The sequence below is a fragment of the Equus asinus genome, chromosome 23, assembly GCF_041296235.1.
Source record: "Equus asinus isolate D_3611 breed Donkey chromosome 23, EquAss-T2T_v2, whole genome shotgun sequence".
Lineage (NCBI taxonomy): Eukaryota > Metazoa > Chordata > Mammalia > Perissodactyla > Equidae > Equus > Equus asinus.
Window position 1 is genome coordinate 52,429,884 of NC_091812.1, and position 14,390 is coordinate 52,444,273.

Sequence of the window (14,390 nt, forward strand, 5' to 3'; positions counted from 1 at the left end):
GACCTGATTTAGGCATTTAACTTTTTTCAAAAACTTTAGAGGCCCTTTTCTCCCTGGGAACAATTTTTATACTAATCATCATTGTTGTTATTATTATTATTTTTTACCATTATTAAGATATCCTTTCGTTAAGGCTTATTTTTCCCCTCCCCCTTTTGTTTGGTTTGAATTTTATTTGGGTTAGCTTGAATTCCACTTTTCGGTAAGACTCTTATGTTTAAGTTATTTAAGCATTCTCTAATATTGACCGTACAGGAAGTGTGGCAGAGAACTGATATTTGGCTGGTATTTTGGTTGCAAGGGAGAATAGCTAAACTAAATTTTTATGACTCATAAATTATTAGAGGCTTATTTTCTCATTTGCTTTGTAATGTGCCATTTTCCCCCTGAAATTTTATCATGTGCTTTTGCTTTTAATTTTTCCTCTGCATATTCATATTATGGCAATCTTTTTAAGGCTTCTCTTCCCTCAGCTGAAGTGAGGAAATAGCTGTGAATTCATGAGCAGTAACTGCTTGTTCCAGAATTCATGTATCATTCTGATGTGCCAGACAGTGGCTGACATGCACAAATATCAAATGTTAAGAATTTTATTTGTGAAAAGGTTTGGTCTGATCAACATCAAGCTGTACTTTCTGAAATAAGGAATATTAAATGTTTTTGGCAGATGGTGTGCTCTGAAATGGGTGATTAGTCCAGTAATAATAGATGGTTATACCCCAACTAGATTAAAGTTATGTGCTCTTTATGTGTATTAGTGCGGTGTTAGGTAGTTTGTTTAGATGGAGAGATAATTTGAAGAACTTAACCATGTGTGTTCTAAAGACTGAGGTACTTTGTTATTCATATTGATTCTTTCACTTATCTCTTAAGGCAAATGCATTCCTCCCTTAGGAACATCAAACAGAAAAACAAGAGAAAAATCCCGAGATAAATACAGACACAGAGTACACTAAGACCAGGTTGTGGTTGTAGATATCAAAATGTAGCCCAAGTTTTTTTTTTTTTAATTTTTTTTAAGATTGGCACCTGAGCTAACAACTGTTGCCAATCTTCTTCTTTTTTTTTTTCTTTTTCTCCCCCAAATCTCCCCAGTACATAGTTGTATATTTTTTAGTTGTGGGTCCTTCTAGTTGTGGCATGTGGGACGCCGCCTCACCGTGGCCTGACGAGTGGTGCCATGTCCTCGCCCAGGATCCAAACCGTGGAAACCCTGGGCTGCCGAAGTGGAGTGTGCGAACTTGGGCCCCTGTAGCCCAAGTTTTAATTTTGCTACCCAGCTTTTTCTTAGCATTAAGCTGTTTTTGCATCTTCTCTTATATCCATTTTGAAAGATGCGCTGGAGTCAGCCATGTGAAGAGTGCAGGAAGAGTGTTTCAGATCTAGGGAAAAGCATGTGTCTAGATGCTGCTGTGTGTAAGAGCGTGGTGCCTTAGAGGAACTAACAGGAGGCAGAATGGCTGGAGCTTAGTGCTCAAGGGCCCGTGGGAGAGGCCTAGATGCAGGCCCGGAGAGGGGTGCGTGGCCCACAATATGCAAAACCATGGCAAAGACTGGGTTTTATTTAAAGAGTAGTGGGAAGTCATGGAAAGTTTTTCTTTTTAACTTACTATTTTGAAATAATTTTAAGATTCTAGAAAATTTTCAAGAATAGTACAAAAGACCCCTATATATCATTTGCCCAGGTTTACCAGTTTTTTTATACTTTGCCACATCTGCTTTACCATTCTCTCTATGTAATTTTTAAAAAGCCATTTGAGAGTAGATTGCATATATTCAGTAGTATGCGTTTTCTAAGAACATGGAGATTCTCTTATATGGTCAGAGTGCAGTTATCAAATTGAAAAAATTTAACACTGATACAATACTTGTATCTACAGTCCATGTTCCAGTTTTGTCATTTGTCTTAATAATGCCCTTTCTACCTTTTCCCTTTTTATCTTGAGTGTATAGGATCTAGTTTAGGATCACATGTTGCCTTTAGTTGTCATATCTTTCCAGTCTTTTAAAATCTGGAACTGTTGCTCATCCTTTCTTTATCTTTCATGACTTGACGTTTTTGAATACTGTTGTCCTTCTCAGGATATCACATCTGGAGGCACTGATGTCCACCTTACCCCTCACTGGTGATTTTAATTTTGATCACCCAGTCAAGGTGATGTCTGGTTTCTCTACTGTGTAGTTATTTTCCTCTTGTAACTAGTAAGTAATCTGTGGGGAGGGCACTTTGAGACCATGCAGATGTCTTGTGCCTCGTTAAGCTCACAACCTCCCAACCAGTTTTCATTATTATGATTTCAAAATGGTGATTTTCCAACTCTACCACTCCCTTCACATGTGCTAGTGGCAATGGGGATAGAGATATGTTTCAAAAGTGGAAGTGGTAGGAATCCCTGCAAATTCACTTAATCTATAGATTCTGAGACCCCACCCCTATAGATTCTGATTAGAAAGCTTGGGTGGGAGCCCGATAGGAACCTAGAATCTATATATCTTTTTAAAGTTACAAGAGATTCCGATGTGGAACTAGGTTTGGGAGTCATGGACAAATGGTTAAAATACCCCAAAATGTCGTGGTATTTCATGCTGACATTAGAAAATGACGACTCTTTTTCCTTCCACATCTGCATCTTTAAAATGGGCACAATTAAGCTATTAACCAGGGACATTGAGAGAATAAATGAGATTCTGATTTGAACTTTTCTTTATAAGGGAAATTCAAATTATTATTATTATCATTATATTGGCAGTATACTTAGGCTTCACATGATACACAAGAATTTTTCTAAAATTGAGAAGTTAACTAAATTTAAAATAGTATGTGGCTGAGTTAAGTTTGGAATACTTTCCAATGCCTTTTTTATTGAGATTTAATATACCATAAAATTCACCCTTTTAAAGTGTACATTTCAGTGGCTTTTAGTATGTTCAAAAAGTCGTTTAACCATTACCACTATCTAATTCTAGAACATTTTTTATTGCCGCCCTAAAGAAGCCCCATATCCATTAGCAGTCATTTCTCAATACCTCTTACCCCCGGCCCCTAGAAAGCACTACTGTTTGTATCTGTGATTTGCCTCTTCTGGGCAGTTCATGTTAATGGAATCATACAACCTGTGGCCTTTTATATCTGGCCTCCACTTAGCATAATGTTTTCAAGCTTCATCCATGTTGTAGCATGATCAGTACTTTATTCCTTTTTATGGCTGAATAATATTCCACTGCATGAATATACCACATTTTATGTGTTCTGGAATATTTTTGTATGCTTTCCAAGTCCAATGAATTTTTACTGTTTTTGCCTTTTACATTTATTCTGAAGGTAATACCTTTTGTAAGTTCCTGAAAGTAAACCTCTTAGTCTTTAATTACGAGTAGTTATTATTTTTCATTTCTATGGAAATTCCTTATTACATTTACTATTTCTTAATGAGATTGCTTGGGATCCTGTAACACCTAAAGCAATCGACCGTCAGTTGCTGTTGTATGGTTTTGTTGTTGAAGCGAGCGTTTTGCTTTTTGGGGAGATGATTATTTCAATAATATATTGTCTCAAGGGATCCCCTGAGATGTAGATGTTTGGTTTTATTTAGCGTAAAGTACGCACGACACCATTATTAAATCATTTGTACTACACAATCAAGCTGCCATAAGGTATTGGAACCAGTAGAAGACATTTACAAAATATACAAAATATATTTTATTTTGCTGAAGTTACAGAAATTTCAATACTTAGGGACCCACCATTTCTGGGCAGAACATATCATATATAACCTGTTTTTTGGAAAGAGTGCTTACTTTATACTGTTTTTGAAGAGAGAGCTTAACAAGGCTGAATTGCAGCAATTTCCTTAGATATACTTAACTTTAATTCACTGGTATTTAACCCTTTTTTGGAGGGGGGTCTGGACCTTCTTTGAGAATCTCATCAAAGTTTTGGACCTTCTCCTAGAAAATGTACACACATGTGTACTTAAAATTTTGCATATAATTTCAGAGGACTTGTGAATTCTTGCTTTCATGGTTGAGTGGACAGCTTTATAGAAAAATCAGGAGAAAGAAGATGGGAAAGAAGGGAATGTTAGTGTCAGATCTGCCCCTGAAAAAGCCCAGCAGAGCTAAGGATAAGAAAGAAGCTAGGGCAGTAATTCAGGGAGTGTAGCCAATAATACTTTCCAAGGGCCATCTGTCTCTCTGCAGTTAGATTCTTTCTGTCCAACTGCATGTTTTGCTTCTGTTTCCATTTCCTCTTTTCTCTCCTCTTTCCCACCCAGGGAAGTCTTTGCTCATGGTTTGTGGTTCTAATTGCCTGGGATTTATAATCAGACCTAAAGAATAAGCTACATGTATTGTACAATCTTCCAGTTAGCAATCGCCATTAGAAAATTCTTCGTAAGTTCTTCTAAGTGCGGATGTTTAATTTAAAAATTGGTATGGTAATTTGCTGATAAATGTCTTAAGACCATAAAATGTTGTAATTTTTGCCTTACTAGCCTATTTACCTTGTCTTTAGTTTGGTTTTTTTTTTTCAATCATGGCACGTAATAATAGAAATTTTGGATCTCTAAGTATTTGTATGTTTTTCCTTCGCCATCACGTTCCTAAAATAGTCCCAGACTTCTGACATTGGCAGACACCTTTGCATTAAAACCCTGCCTCTTAAAATAGAGATCTTGGGAAAGGTTCAGTGTGAGGGCAGAATCATTGGAATATGAACTATAATTTCAAAGAAATCTTATACTCTCCCTATCTGCCTGATAGACTCAAAGAAAGAATGAAATTAGTCAAAAATGTGAAAATTAAAATTGTTTTTGCTCCAAGTCTTCCTTTTCTGGGAGCTTGTGTGGAAAGGATAAAATGCATTTGTCTTACAACTCTACAGGATATATAATGATTTACAATTATTGTTTAATTTTTCTTTTTTTAATAGTAATATTCATTGTGGAATCTTCATAATAAATTTTTACTATGTGTTTTTTAACCTAAAATCCTCAGAGCTTTTTAAAAAATCTCTTTTTGGCTTCTAACCAGCGCTTTCAAATCAAAATTCAGAGCAGGTAGAGAAATGCTTTTAAAATGCATATTTGATGTAGTAAGTGCTATGCTATGCTTCTGAAAGTGCCAGGGTCACAGCTGCATACATGAAAATGCATGGTGACTGCAGGCATTGTTTCCTCACACAGAATAGGCAATCTGTGTCTATCGCTGAATTTATGATAGAAATCAAATCGTAGCTTTCCTGTATTCAGAGATGTAGCAGAAAGGTTGAAGTGACCTAAAGGTTACGAATAACTTTTGCTTTTTGATTTGCCTACCACAAGTCTAATTTCTTTTTACTCCCTCTTTTCTATTAAGAGTGATGTATTTATGTTTGGAAAGGTGAATCTAGTTACATACCTTGTTTTGTTATTGCCTCTGTGCTAGTCTAGTGGAACCACGAATTTATCATTCATTCCTCCCCCCACTCTGTTCTGATAAGATGTGTGTACTGCTCTGTGTTGTTGACAATATTGTTAGAGGGCGGGAAGGACGAAAATATTTGATACCAATTCTGCATGCTTCCTCTGTGTTTTCTTTGTCTGAACAACGTGGACTTTGAAACAATGTGCTGGAGGGACTGTGATGAGTTGGTTTTTTCATGATCCAGTTGGAGTTTAAAAAGGTGGTTTGGGGAAAGTGTGTGTGTGTGTGTGTTACGTTTATCGTAGATGTGCATTTGGCACTGAAAAGCATAAGAAAACATAGACCCAGCTTTCAAGCTGCTTATGCTCTAGTTTAAGATACAAATCTACCTGCATGATATTCATAATAGTACCCCATTTATGGAGTATTCTCTGTGCTATGTACTATGTTAAATGCTTTGCTTAAAATAGTAATTAAAACATTTACAAATCATGAAATAGGAAAGTGCCAAAGAATGTACAACAAATTGGTTCACCTATGGCAGAAGAAAATAATGCCCAGTGAAGGAGCGATTAGAGGCACTAGAGGCCAATGAAGGGTGACCTGGTTGCCTGGTTTGTATTGATTTTGATCTTTAGAAACAATGTTATTCTTTTTTAATACGAAAGCAGGATCTATTAGATGTCTCAAGAGTTAAGAAATTATGATTTAAAATTTCTGTAGGCTCAGTCTGGGTGCAGCGCTTTACTTCTCTCTGAAGTAAAAAAAATATAGGATGATTTATCTCTGAGACAAAAATAGGAGACCTCTTTTTTGAGATCTTAGATTTTATTAGACACTGGCCTTAGAGCCATTTAAGCTTGGCATGGAATTATTAATAGTTGAGAGGCATCTTTACTGCTTTCTGCTTTACAGGGTTGGGTTCCACCTCTATCCTGAGAAGTATGAAGTTTAGGGCTTTCATGGTGGCTTGGGCTATATAACTTTAGCACTGGAAGGTACTTAGTCTGATTTCCTCATTTTACAGATGAAGAAACTTTGCCCAAGAGAGCTTAATTCTCTTGCCAGAGGTCACATGATTTGTTGCAGAGCCAGAGTGTAAATTTGGAACTCTTGACTTCTAATGCAATGGTTTCCCCTCCACTATTTCACCTCACCTCTCCACTTCTACTTTTTTCTGAGATATGGACGTGGCAGCATAATAGTAAATGATTCCGATGATGCTCTGTAGGCACTGCTTACATTAATAATAATGATGACAATGTCCCACATTTGTGTTTGCTTTTCAAAACTTGTATAGCTTATTGTCTGCCACTGTCTGTTTTACAAGTGATCAGGTTGATTGTTTGGTTAATCCATCTATCATTTTGAATAAAGTGTTGTAGTCACCTTACTCTTTATAACTTGAATAGCAGGGCTGGGGATAAGTGAAATCTTATGGTATAACCCAGTTTTTGTTTTGGTGTTCTTTTTGTACCACATTGTTCTTTTTAATCAACAGAGCTGCTAATGAAAAGCAAAGTTGACTTGTTTAAATTGTGGATCTTTCCATTTACCTTGACCTTTCTCAGTTGGATGTCCTTGAATGAAGTGGAATGGCTAACAAGCAGGGAGAAGAAGAAGGAAAAGAAAAATCTTGAATAATCCATAAACTTAATAGTCAATTCTTGAAAACATTGACATATGCTTAGCCTTATGACATTTTAAATGCTCTAATTATAATGTTTTAAATAGGAAAATAAGTGTATTTTCTATCATATCCAAATTAGTATGCATATTATTTAATGCTGTTTATTTATTTTGGAATTGATTCTATATCTTGCAAAGGAATAATTTTACATTTATTTTCTGTTTTAAGTCTTCCACTTTCTACTGTATTGTGTTACTCTGGTGCATCTAATGTTAATATTTGATGACTCTATTTCAATAAGAAACTTAAAATTTTGGGGCCGGCCCCGTGGCGCAGTGGTTAAGTCCGCACGTTCTGCTTCGGTGGCCCAGGGTTCGCCGGTTTGGATCCCGGGTGCGGACATGGCACCGCTTGACAAGCCATGCTGTGGCAGGCGTCCCATATATAAAGTAGAGGAAGATGGGCACGGATGTTAGCTCAGAGCCAGTCTTCCTCAGCAAAAAGAGGAGTCTTGGCAGCAGATGTTAGCTCAGGGCTAATCTTCCTCAAAAAAAAAAAAAAAAGAAAAGAAAAGAAACAAAATTTTGAGCGTGATTGATTGATTACTTTTGGTTCAGTGTAAGGAATGGTGAAGGTAGAATCATAGCTTTTTGAATAACTCAGCTGGTACCGTGTTTTAATCAATTTTGTGCCTCTCAGTGCTTGTCATTTTACCTAGTGCAGTGGTTCTTAACCAGGGACAATTTTATCCCCCAGGGGACATATGGTAATGTCTGGAGACATTTTTGATTGTCATGACTAGGGTGAATGCTATTAGCTTCTCGTGGGTGGAGGCCAGGAATGCTGCTAAACATCCTATAATGCATTGGACAGCGCCCACAACAAAGAATTATCTGGCCCAAATATCAGTAATGCCAAGATTGAGAAACCCTTATGTATGGTAGTTGCACAATAAAGTATATTGAATTAAAAAATACATCCATTCTGTTAGTGTAAGACTTTATGTGTTATTTTGTATGTGTATTTACATACCAATTTGATGTTTCATAAGGGAGAATTTAGCTTTTTCCTTCATTATGTTTAAGCTTAAAACAAAATTTGGCAATTATAATTGATTTTAGGTTAGTTGTACTCAGTTGAAATAGTATATTAGAATTTAAATGTTAATCAACAGTAAGATTCAATGTTCTGATTTTGGATTTACTGTCTCCCTTAAGGTTTTCAGCTTCTTGGAATCAATAACATGTATTATTCCCTACAGTATTTCTACCTGGATCTGACATAATCAATTCTCTGGAAAAGTTAATTATACAGATGTCTCAATCAGTAATTGATCCCTGTCCTATTGTATTCTATTTAATCTCATCTTTCAAGTTTAAGTCTAAGATACTAAATAGAATCTGCTGAATCCAACAGCTCGCAAAACAGGACTTCAGCTTCATGCAACGAAGCTAGAGTGATTCCCACAATCCCAGAGAGGCAGAAGCTAAATTATAATAGAGTTGTTTGCCATATGTGCATCATTTCTAATCCTACTTTACAACGACTACCTCTGTTGACCTGGTTTAATTTGGACAAAGCCAACTGTTTTAACAAGGAGATAAATCCTTAACAGGTGTTTTGGGTAGGGAATGGGAAGGGGTAGGGGATAACTTATAGGGGAAGAGTATTGAAAACACCTCAGTGCTTTATGACCATACAGAGACCATGTGGTAACTTGGAATTTCTTCTGAAATCGTCATAAATGCCACCCTTAGCTGGAAGGTTAATGGATAGTAATATCTGATGCCTCTCATTTCAATATGGTGCTTGTCAGAAGAAAAAACCCACAGCTGGAATCATGGCAGTTGCTGTCCTTTCCTTTTTGTTCATGTTTAACTAAACATGACCTACTGAACTCTCCATGTAAGAAGTTCACCTGATGTGACATACCTGAGAAGCTGTTAGGATTTGTAACATTTGTTTCTGAGTGTCTAGGGCAACTAAAGTAGAAGCAAATTCTAGATAGGTTTAACTGCCAAAGAGTTTGGAATTGGGAAATGTGATTTTGATATGATTTTTGAGTTTTGGCATAGAACTCACTTGGAGCGATCCCTTAGCAATGGCGGTAATCTGATCAGTCAGAAATAGCCTGTGCTTTAACAAACAGGAGGCTGCCAGCATGTGAAGTTAGTGCATGATAAATTAGGTGAGGTTGAGGAGAAAATAAAGAGATGGTGTTATAATACCCAAAACTGTGTAGTAGTGTCAGAGAGGTGTTTAACGTGAGTGTTTCAGTGTGATGGATCTGCCATACTTTTCTGTTTGAGAAAAAAAATCAGAAAACTTCCTAACTCCTAACCTCCCTCTTCTGTGGTTTTTTACTTGTAATGGTTCTTAACCTTGGCAACACATTGGAATTGCTGGAAGAGTTTTTAAAAATTACTAGTGCATGGGCTCCAGTCCCAGCAACTCCAATATATTGAGGCCTGGGCATTGATATTTTTTAAAGAGCTCCACAGATGAGTCTAACCTGCAGCCGGGATTGGGAACCACTGCTTTATAGCAGGGCATTGGAATTGGCTGGAGGGCTATTTATTAATAGGTCTAGGCTGGGACCTGAGAATTTATTTGTGCTTCTAACAAGTTTGAATTTGCATTTCTAACAAGTTTCTAGCAATATCCCAAGTGATGCTGATATTGCCAGTAAGGTGATCACATTTTGAGAACCACCAAGAAGGCAGTCTTAAAAAACCATCTGGGGGCCTAGTGGTTAAGCCTGGTGTGCTCTGCTTCAGTGGCCCAGGTTTGCAGGTTCGGGTCCCTGGTGTGGACCTACACCACTTGTCAGCCATTCTGTGGCAGTGACCCACATATAAAATAGAGGAAGATTGGCACAGATGTTAGCTCAGGGCTAATCTTCCTCAAGCAAAAAGAGGAAAATTGGGAACAGGTGTTAGCTCAGGGCCAGTCTTCCTCAAGCAAAAAGAGGAAAATTGGCAACAGATGTTAGCTCAGGGACAATCTTCCTCAGGTAAAAAAAAAAGAGGAAGATTGGCAACAGATGTTAGCTTGGGGGCAATCTTCCTTAGCAAGAAAACAAACAAAAAACCATTTGGGTGCAACTGATTGTTCTTATTTTTGAATCATTGCTAGTAATATATTGTTGGGTTAAAAATTAAGATTAAAGTATAGCATTATGTATATGATTCCTTTGTGTAAAAAAGATTGATACTTCTCTATTTGATTTTTTTAAATGAGCATTTTTAATTTTATTTAAAGAAATTTTTGGAGGAAACAGCCACATCAATAATAACTAAAAACTTTGCATAGTACTTTGTAGTATAAAAAGCTAAGGAATTTACAATTTCTAGTAGGCTTTTTGAACTATTTAAAATAACTTGTTTGTGCTTTTTTCTTTTTTTTGACCCCGTTTTTTGAGAATCCTTCAGATTTCAGATCTTATGTTTTATATAGTCTTTTTAGGTATCTTAATGAATGTAGCCCAAATAAAAAGATTCATCCTTATTCAGCAGACATTTCAATTTGGACAGTTTGTTATTTGAGATGGGAGAAATATATATTTTTTACTTATCTTAAGCTGGGGGAACACAGAGCCATACATTAAGAAGAATGGGGGTAAGTGGGGACAGAGACAGAGAGATAGTGCTTAGGAGTTGGGGTAATGTTAGAGGAAATGGAACCTTCCAGGTTTGGAAAGAGAGCAGCAGGAGGAGGCAGCCCATGACTTCCAGGAATGAAGGAGTCAAGAGGATGGATATGAGAGAGCTTCTGGATTCAGGAGCTTGGTCAAAGTCATAGAGCTATTAAATGGCAGAGTCTGTTCTCAGATTTGGGTCTCTAAGATTCCGGGATTCATTCTCTTTTCTTCAAAACAGTTAGATAAAGGAGAAAATGTCAGTTCTCAGGGACCAACTCTGCAACAAATGCAGCAAATGATAGTTTTGTGACAACTACAAATCCTGAAAAAGTCTCTAGATAGCATTGGCTTTTTTGCTGCTGTATTTGTTTATTGAGAATGTGTCATCCTGAAATGACAGCTTCCAATGTGACTCTCTGTGTTCTTCAGAAATCATCCTCAGCCTCTGATCACTGTGCTTGAACACAGACCTGATTGCTGGCCAGTACTTTTGCAGCAGCTGACAACTTTTTTCCAGCAATGCCCTGAAAGGTAATGTAAAATAAGGTAAATGAGGGAGATGGAATGGTATATGCTAATTTTAGAGTTCATTTTTGTTTTTTGTGTTTTTAGCTGCTTTGACTGTAATGTTTTCTTCTGAAGAAAAGAAGTATCTTAGGGCAGGATATAGTTTTCTGTTTTCTTTTTGAGTAAGAGAAAAAACCTACAAGATTTATTGATTGTTAAAATATTGAATATGAGTAAAGCTGTTATTAAAGAAGTTAAGCATTTGTTAGTTACGACAGTTAATTAGAAATATTTGGTAAACTATTACACAATGCATATAGAAGATAGATTCTTCCCCCTGGAAATTGATTAGTGAGTTAATCTCTCCATTAGAAACTTGGCGATTGGGATCAAGTAATTACTGCCAGCTGGGACCAGATAGCCACCATATGTACAGTTAGTTTAGTTTCATCATGGCCTCCCGATGGTCCTCAAAGCTACCCACCTTCTTCCATTCTTACCATTATGGCCCTGGCTCAGGTCATCATCGTTATTTCCTGCTGTGGCTGTTGTCACCTGTTACTAACTGACATTTCTGCATCCAGTCATATCCTACTCAAATCCATTTTTTAGACATCCTTCAAGGTCATATATCAAGAGGGCAAATCTTATGGTATCACTCCCTTGCTTAAATCGCCACCACTGTAGTTTTCAAACCATACTCGTAATGTATGGGCTAAGCACAGGGAACACTCCCAACTCTTCAGCTCTATTTTTATAGAATTCACACATTGATATCTTATGGAAGCTTTCTGTTGGAACAGTAGTTTGGTTTCTGAAATAGTTGGAAAATTCCTAGGCTACAGGGTAAAATCCAGTATGTCAGGCTAGGCTGTGTGTGATATGGTTTCTACCTGTTTTGCAGTTTTATCTTCTCTTTATATCACAATTTATGAATTGTGCATTCAGTGGTACACTGACTTGCTTGGGGTTCCACGCAGGAAACAGTGCTGTTCCCTTGCCTCTGTGCTTTTGCTTATTAGTAGCCCCCCCCCCCGGCCCCCCACTCTCTAGAATCTTACCCTAGCCCTTTCCTGACTAATTTCTCTATTTTAAATCTCTGTGTAGGCATTCTCTGTCCGAGAAAGTCTTTGTGTATCAAGCTGGATTAGGTGTCTCTTTTACATGCTCCCGTGATAACTTCACTTGTGATTTCTAACATCATTATACTTGCTGTGTTGTCTTATAATTACTCTCCTCTATCAACTGTGAAACCTTCTTGAGGGCAAGGACTGTGTCTCATTATTCTTTGTATTAATAATTCCTGGCACTTTTCTAAGTGCTCTGTAAATGCTGAATTTATATACATGAGGCTCACAGATTGGTGGGGCCCAGCCAGTGGGTTGTAGAGTGCCTCCTAATGTATAATATCACTACATCCTTAGTCCCATCACACAAAGTCATGATAGGGTACCATTGTCCTGGTAATCCAATGCGTTATATTCACCACACCAGCTACATTCATGTTTTCTTGCTCTTGAAGGTCTTACAGTGTCCTATAGATACAGTTTCTTAAAACACCATTTCTAAGTCCATAACTTCAATTTTAGATGGAATTTCTAGGCAGGATGTACTGCCATGGGCAGTTTTAAAGAGATATAGGGAAACTCGTAATCATCTGCCAGTGAGAAAAGTCTATGTTAACATTTGAATGAATAGCTCAAAATAAACATCACTATCATCCTCTCTTTTCTCATGTAGGATTACATTTTTGAAGGTAAGGTGCTAATATATACTAAATAGGTCTTTGTTCAACTATGTCAGAAAGCAAAAATAATGAATTTATAAACATATTTGTTTAATAAAATTTGTCTCTTTTGTTAAATAGGTTGGGTAACTTTATAAAAGACGCTGCTGCTGAGGTGCCAAATTGGTTATTAAGCTTGTTTTTATGGTAATCCTTAAGAATATCTCTCTTTCCCAATGCTTTATGAGTCAACAAGTAATTAATTTACCCTTTGGTTATTTTCATTTCAAAGGAGTATTATATTGGGATTTGGGAGTAGTTATTCTAATGAAATTTGTCTAGATATTCATAAAGAAAAAAAGATAATTAATTGACTTTGGTTTATTTACTGATAAGCTTCTATTGACTTAATCCTTTCATTTAAATTCTCAGGTGTTGGAGTATGCTGTCTAGAGCCTTTTAGAAGTTCTAAATTATTTTCTATTTATTTGCAAAGAGTAATTTCAATTGCCTCATTCTACTTTTGCACTATGGGATTATTCTTTGCAAGATGAAGTTGATAATTCTGGTTGCATTTTTCAGCACACTGTTAGTTTGTGAGATTTAGTTTTCGAATAAGTTAACTTAGTAGTTTTTAAGTTGCTGTTTAGAAGGTAATGAAGGAAGGTTGGTAACAAGAATATAAATAGCGATTCACAGTTATGGGAAGGAGGCAAATGGTTGTGAAGATAGCTTGTATTTTAGCTCTTTCTGTGTTAGGAATTGTTTATTAGAGTAGCTGTTTGTGTTCATTTTTAGTAGTCTGTAGATGTCCTGAAATGACAGCGTATCTTCATGCTAGATTTTTTGGGGCATTATTTTCTTTCTTTTTTTTTAAGGAAGATGAGCCCTGAGCTAATCTCTGCTGCCAATCCTCCTCATTTTGCTGAGGAAGACTGGCCCTGAGCTAACATCCATGCCCACCTTCCTCTACTTTGTATGTGGGACGCCTACCACAGCATGGCTTGCCAAGCGGTGCCATGTCCACACCCGGGATCTGAACTGGTGAACCCTGGGCTGCTGAAGCAGAATGTGCGAACTTAACTGCTGCGCCACTGGGCCGGCCCCATGGGCATTATTTTCTAATTAAATTCTGCGTTCATTTGTACAAGGCTTGTGATGTTAAGGCTTCACTTTCATGGAACTGAGAATTGCGTAAATTGACAATGATGCCATGGTCCTTAGGCCTGGATACTTTAGTTATCTAGTCTAACACATAAATTTTTCAGATGAGGAAACTAAGGAGAACAACATTAAGTGACTTGTTCAAGGTCACATGGTTAGTTAGTGGCAGAGTTGGGCCTAAAGCCTCAGTGTTTTGACTCTCATTTCAGGTCTTTTTCTAGTACTTCTCCCACAGTAGTGAACATAAATATGAAAGACTCGTGTATATATACATGCACAACTAGTGACATTCTTAACCACTGTTAATCACTTTGGTATTT

The 14,390-nt window shown here is 37.0% G+C and overlaps 1 protein-coding gene across 9 annotated transcripts in view; it reads left to right on the top strand.

Annotated features, from left to right (window-relative positions):
* FOCAD (focadhesin) overlaps positions 1-14,390 on the top strand; it is a 269,315-nt gene that overhangs the window by 56,158 nt on the left and 198,767 nt on the right. For all 9 annotated transcript variants that reach the window (XR_011497231.1, XR_011497230.1, XM_014845338.3 and 6 more), the window contains one exon: positions 11,103-11,204. Coding sequence is in view for 6 of the 9 variants with exons in the window: in XM_014845338.3 (XP_014700824.3) it covers positions 11,103-11,204 (102 nt within the window). In the remaining 3 variants the exon portion in view is untranslated. The remainder of the gene's footprint in view (positions 1-11,102; positions 11,205-14,390) is intronic.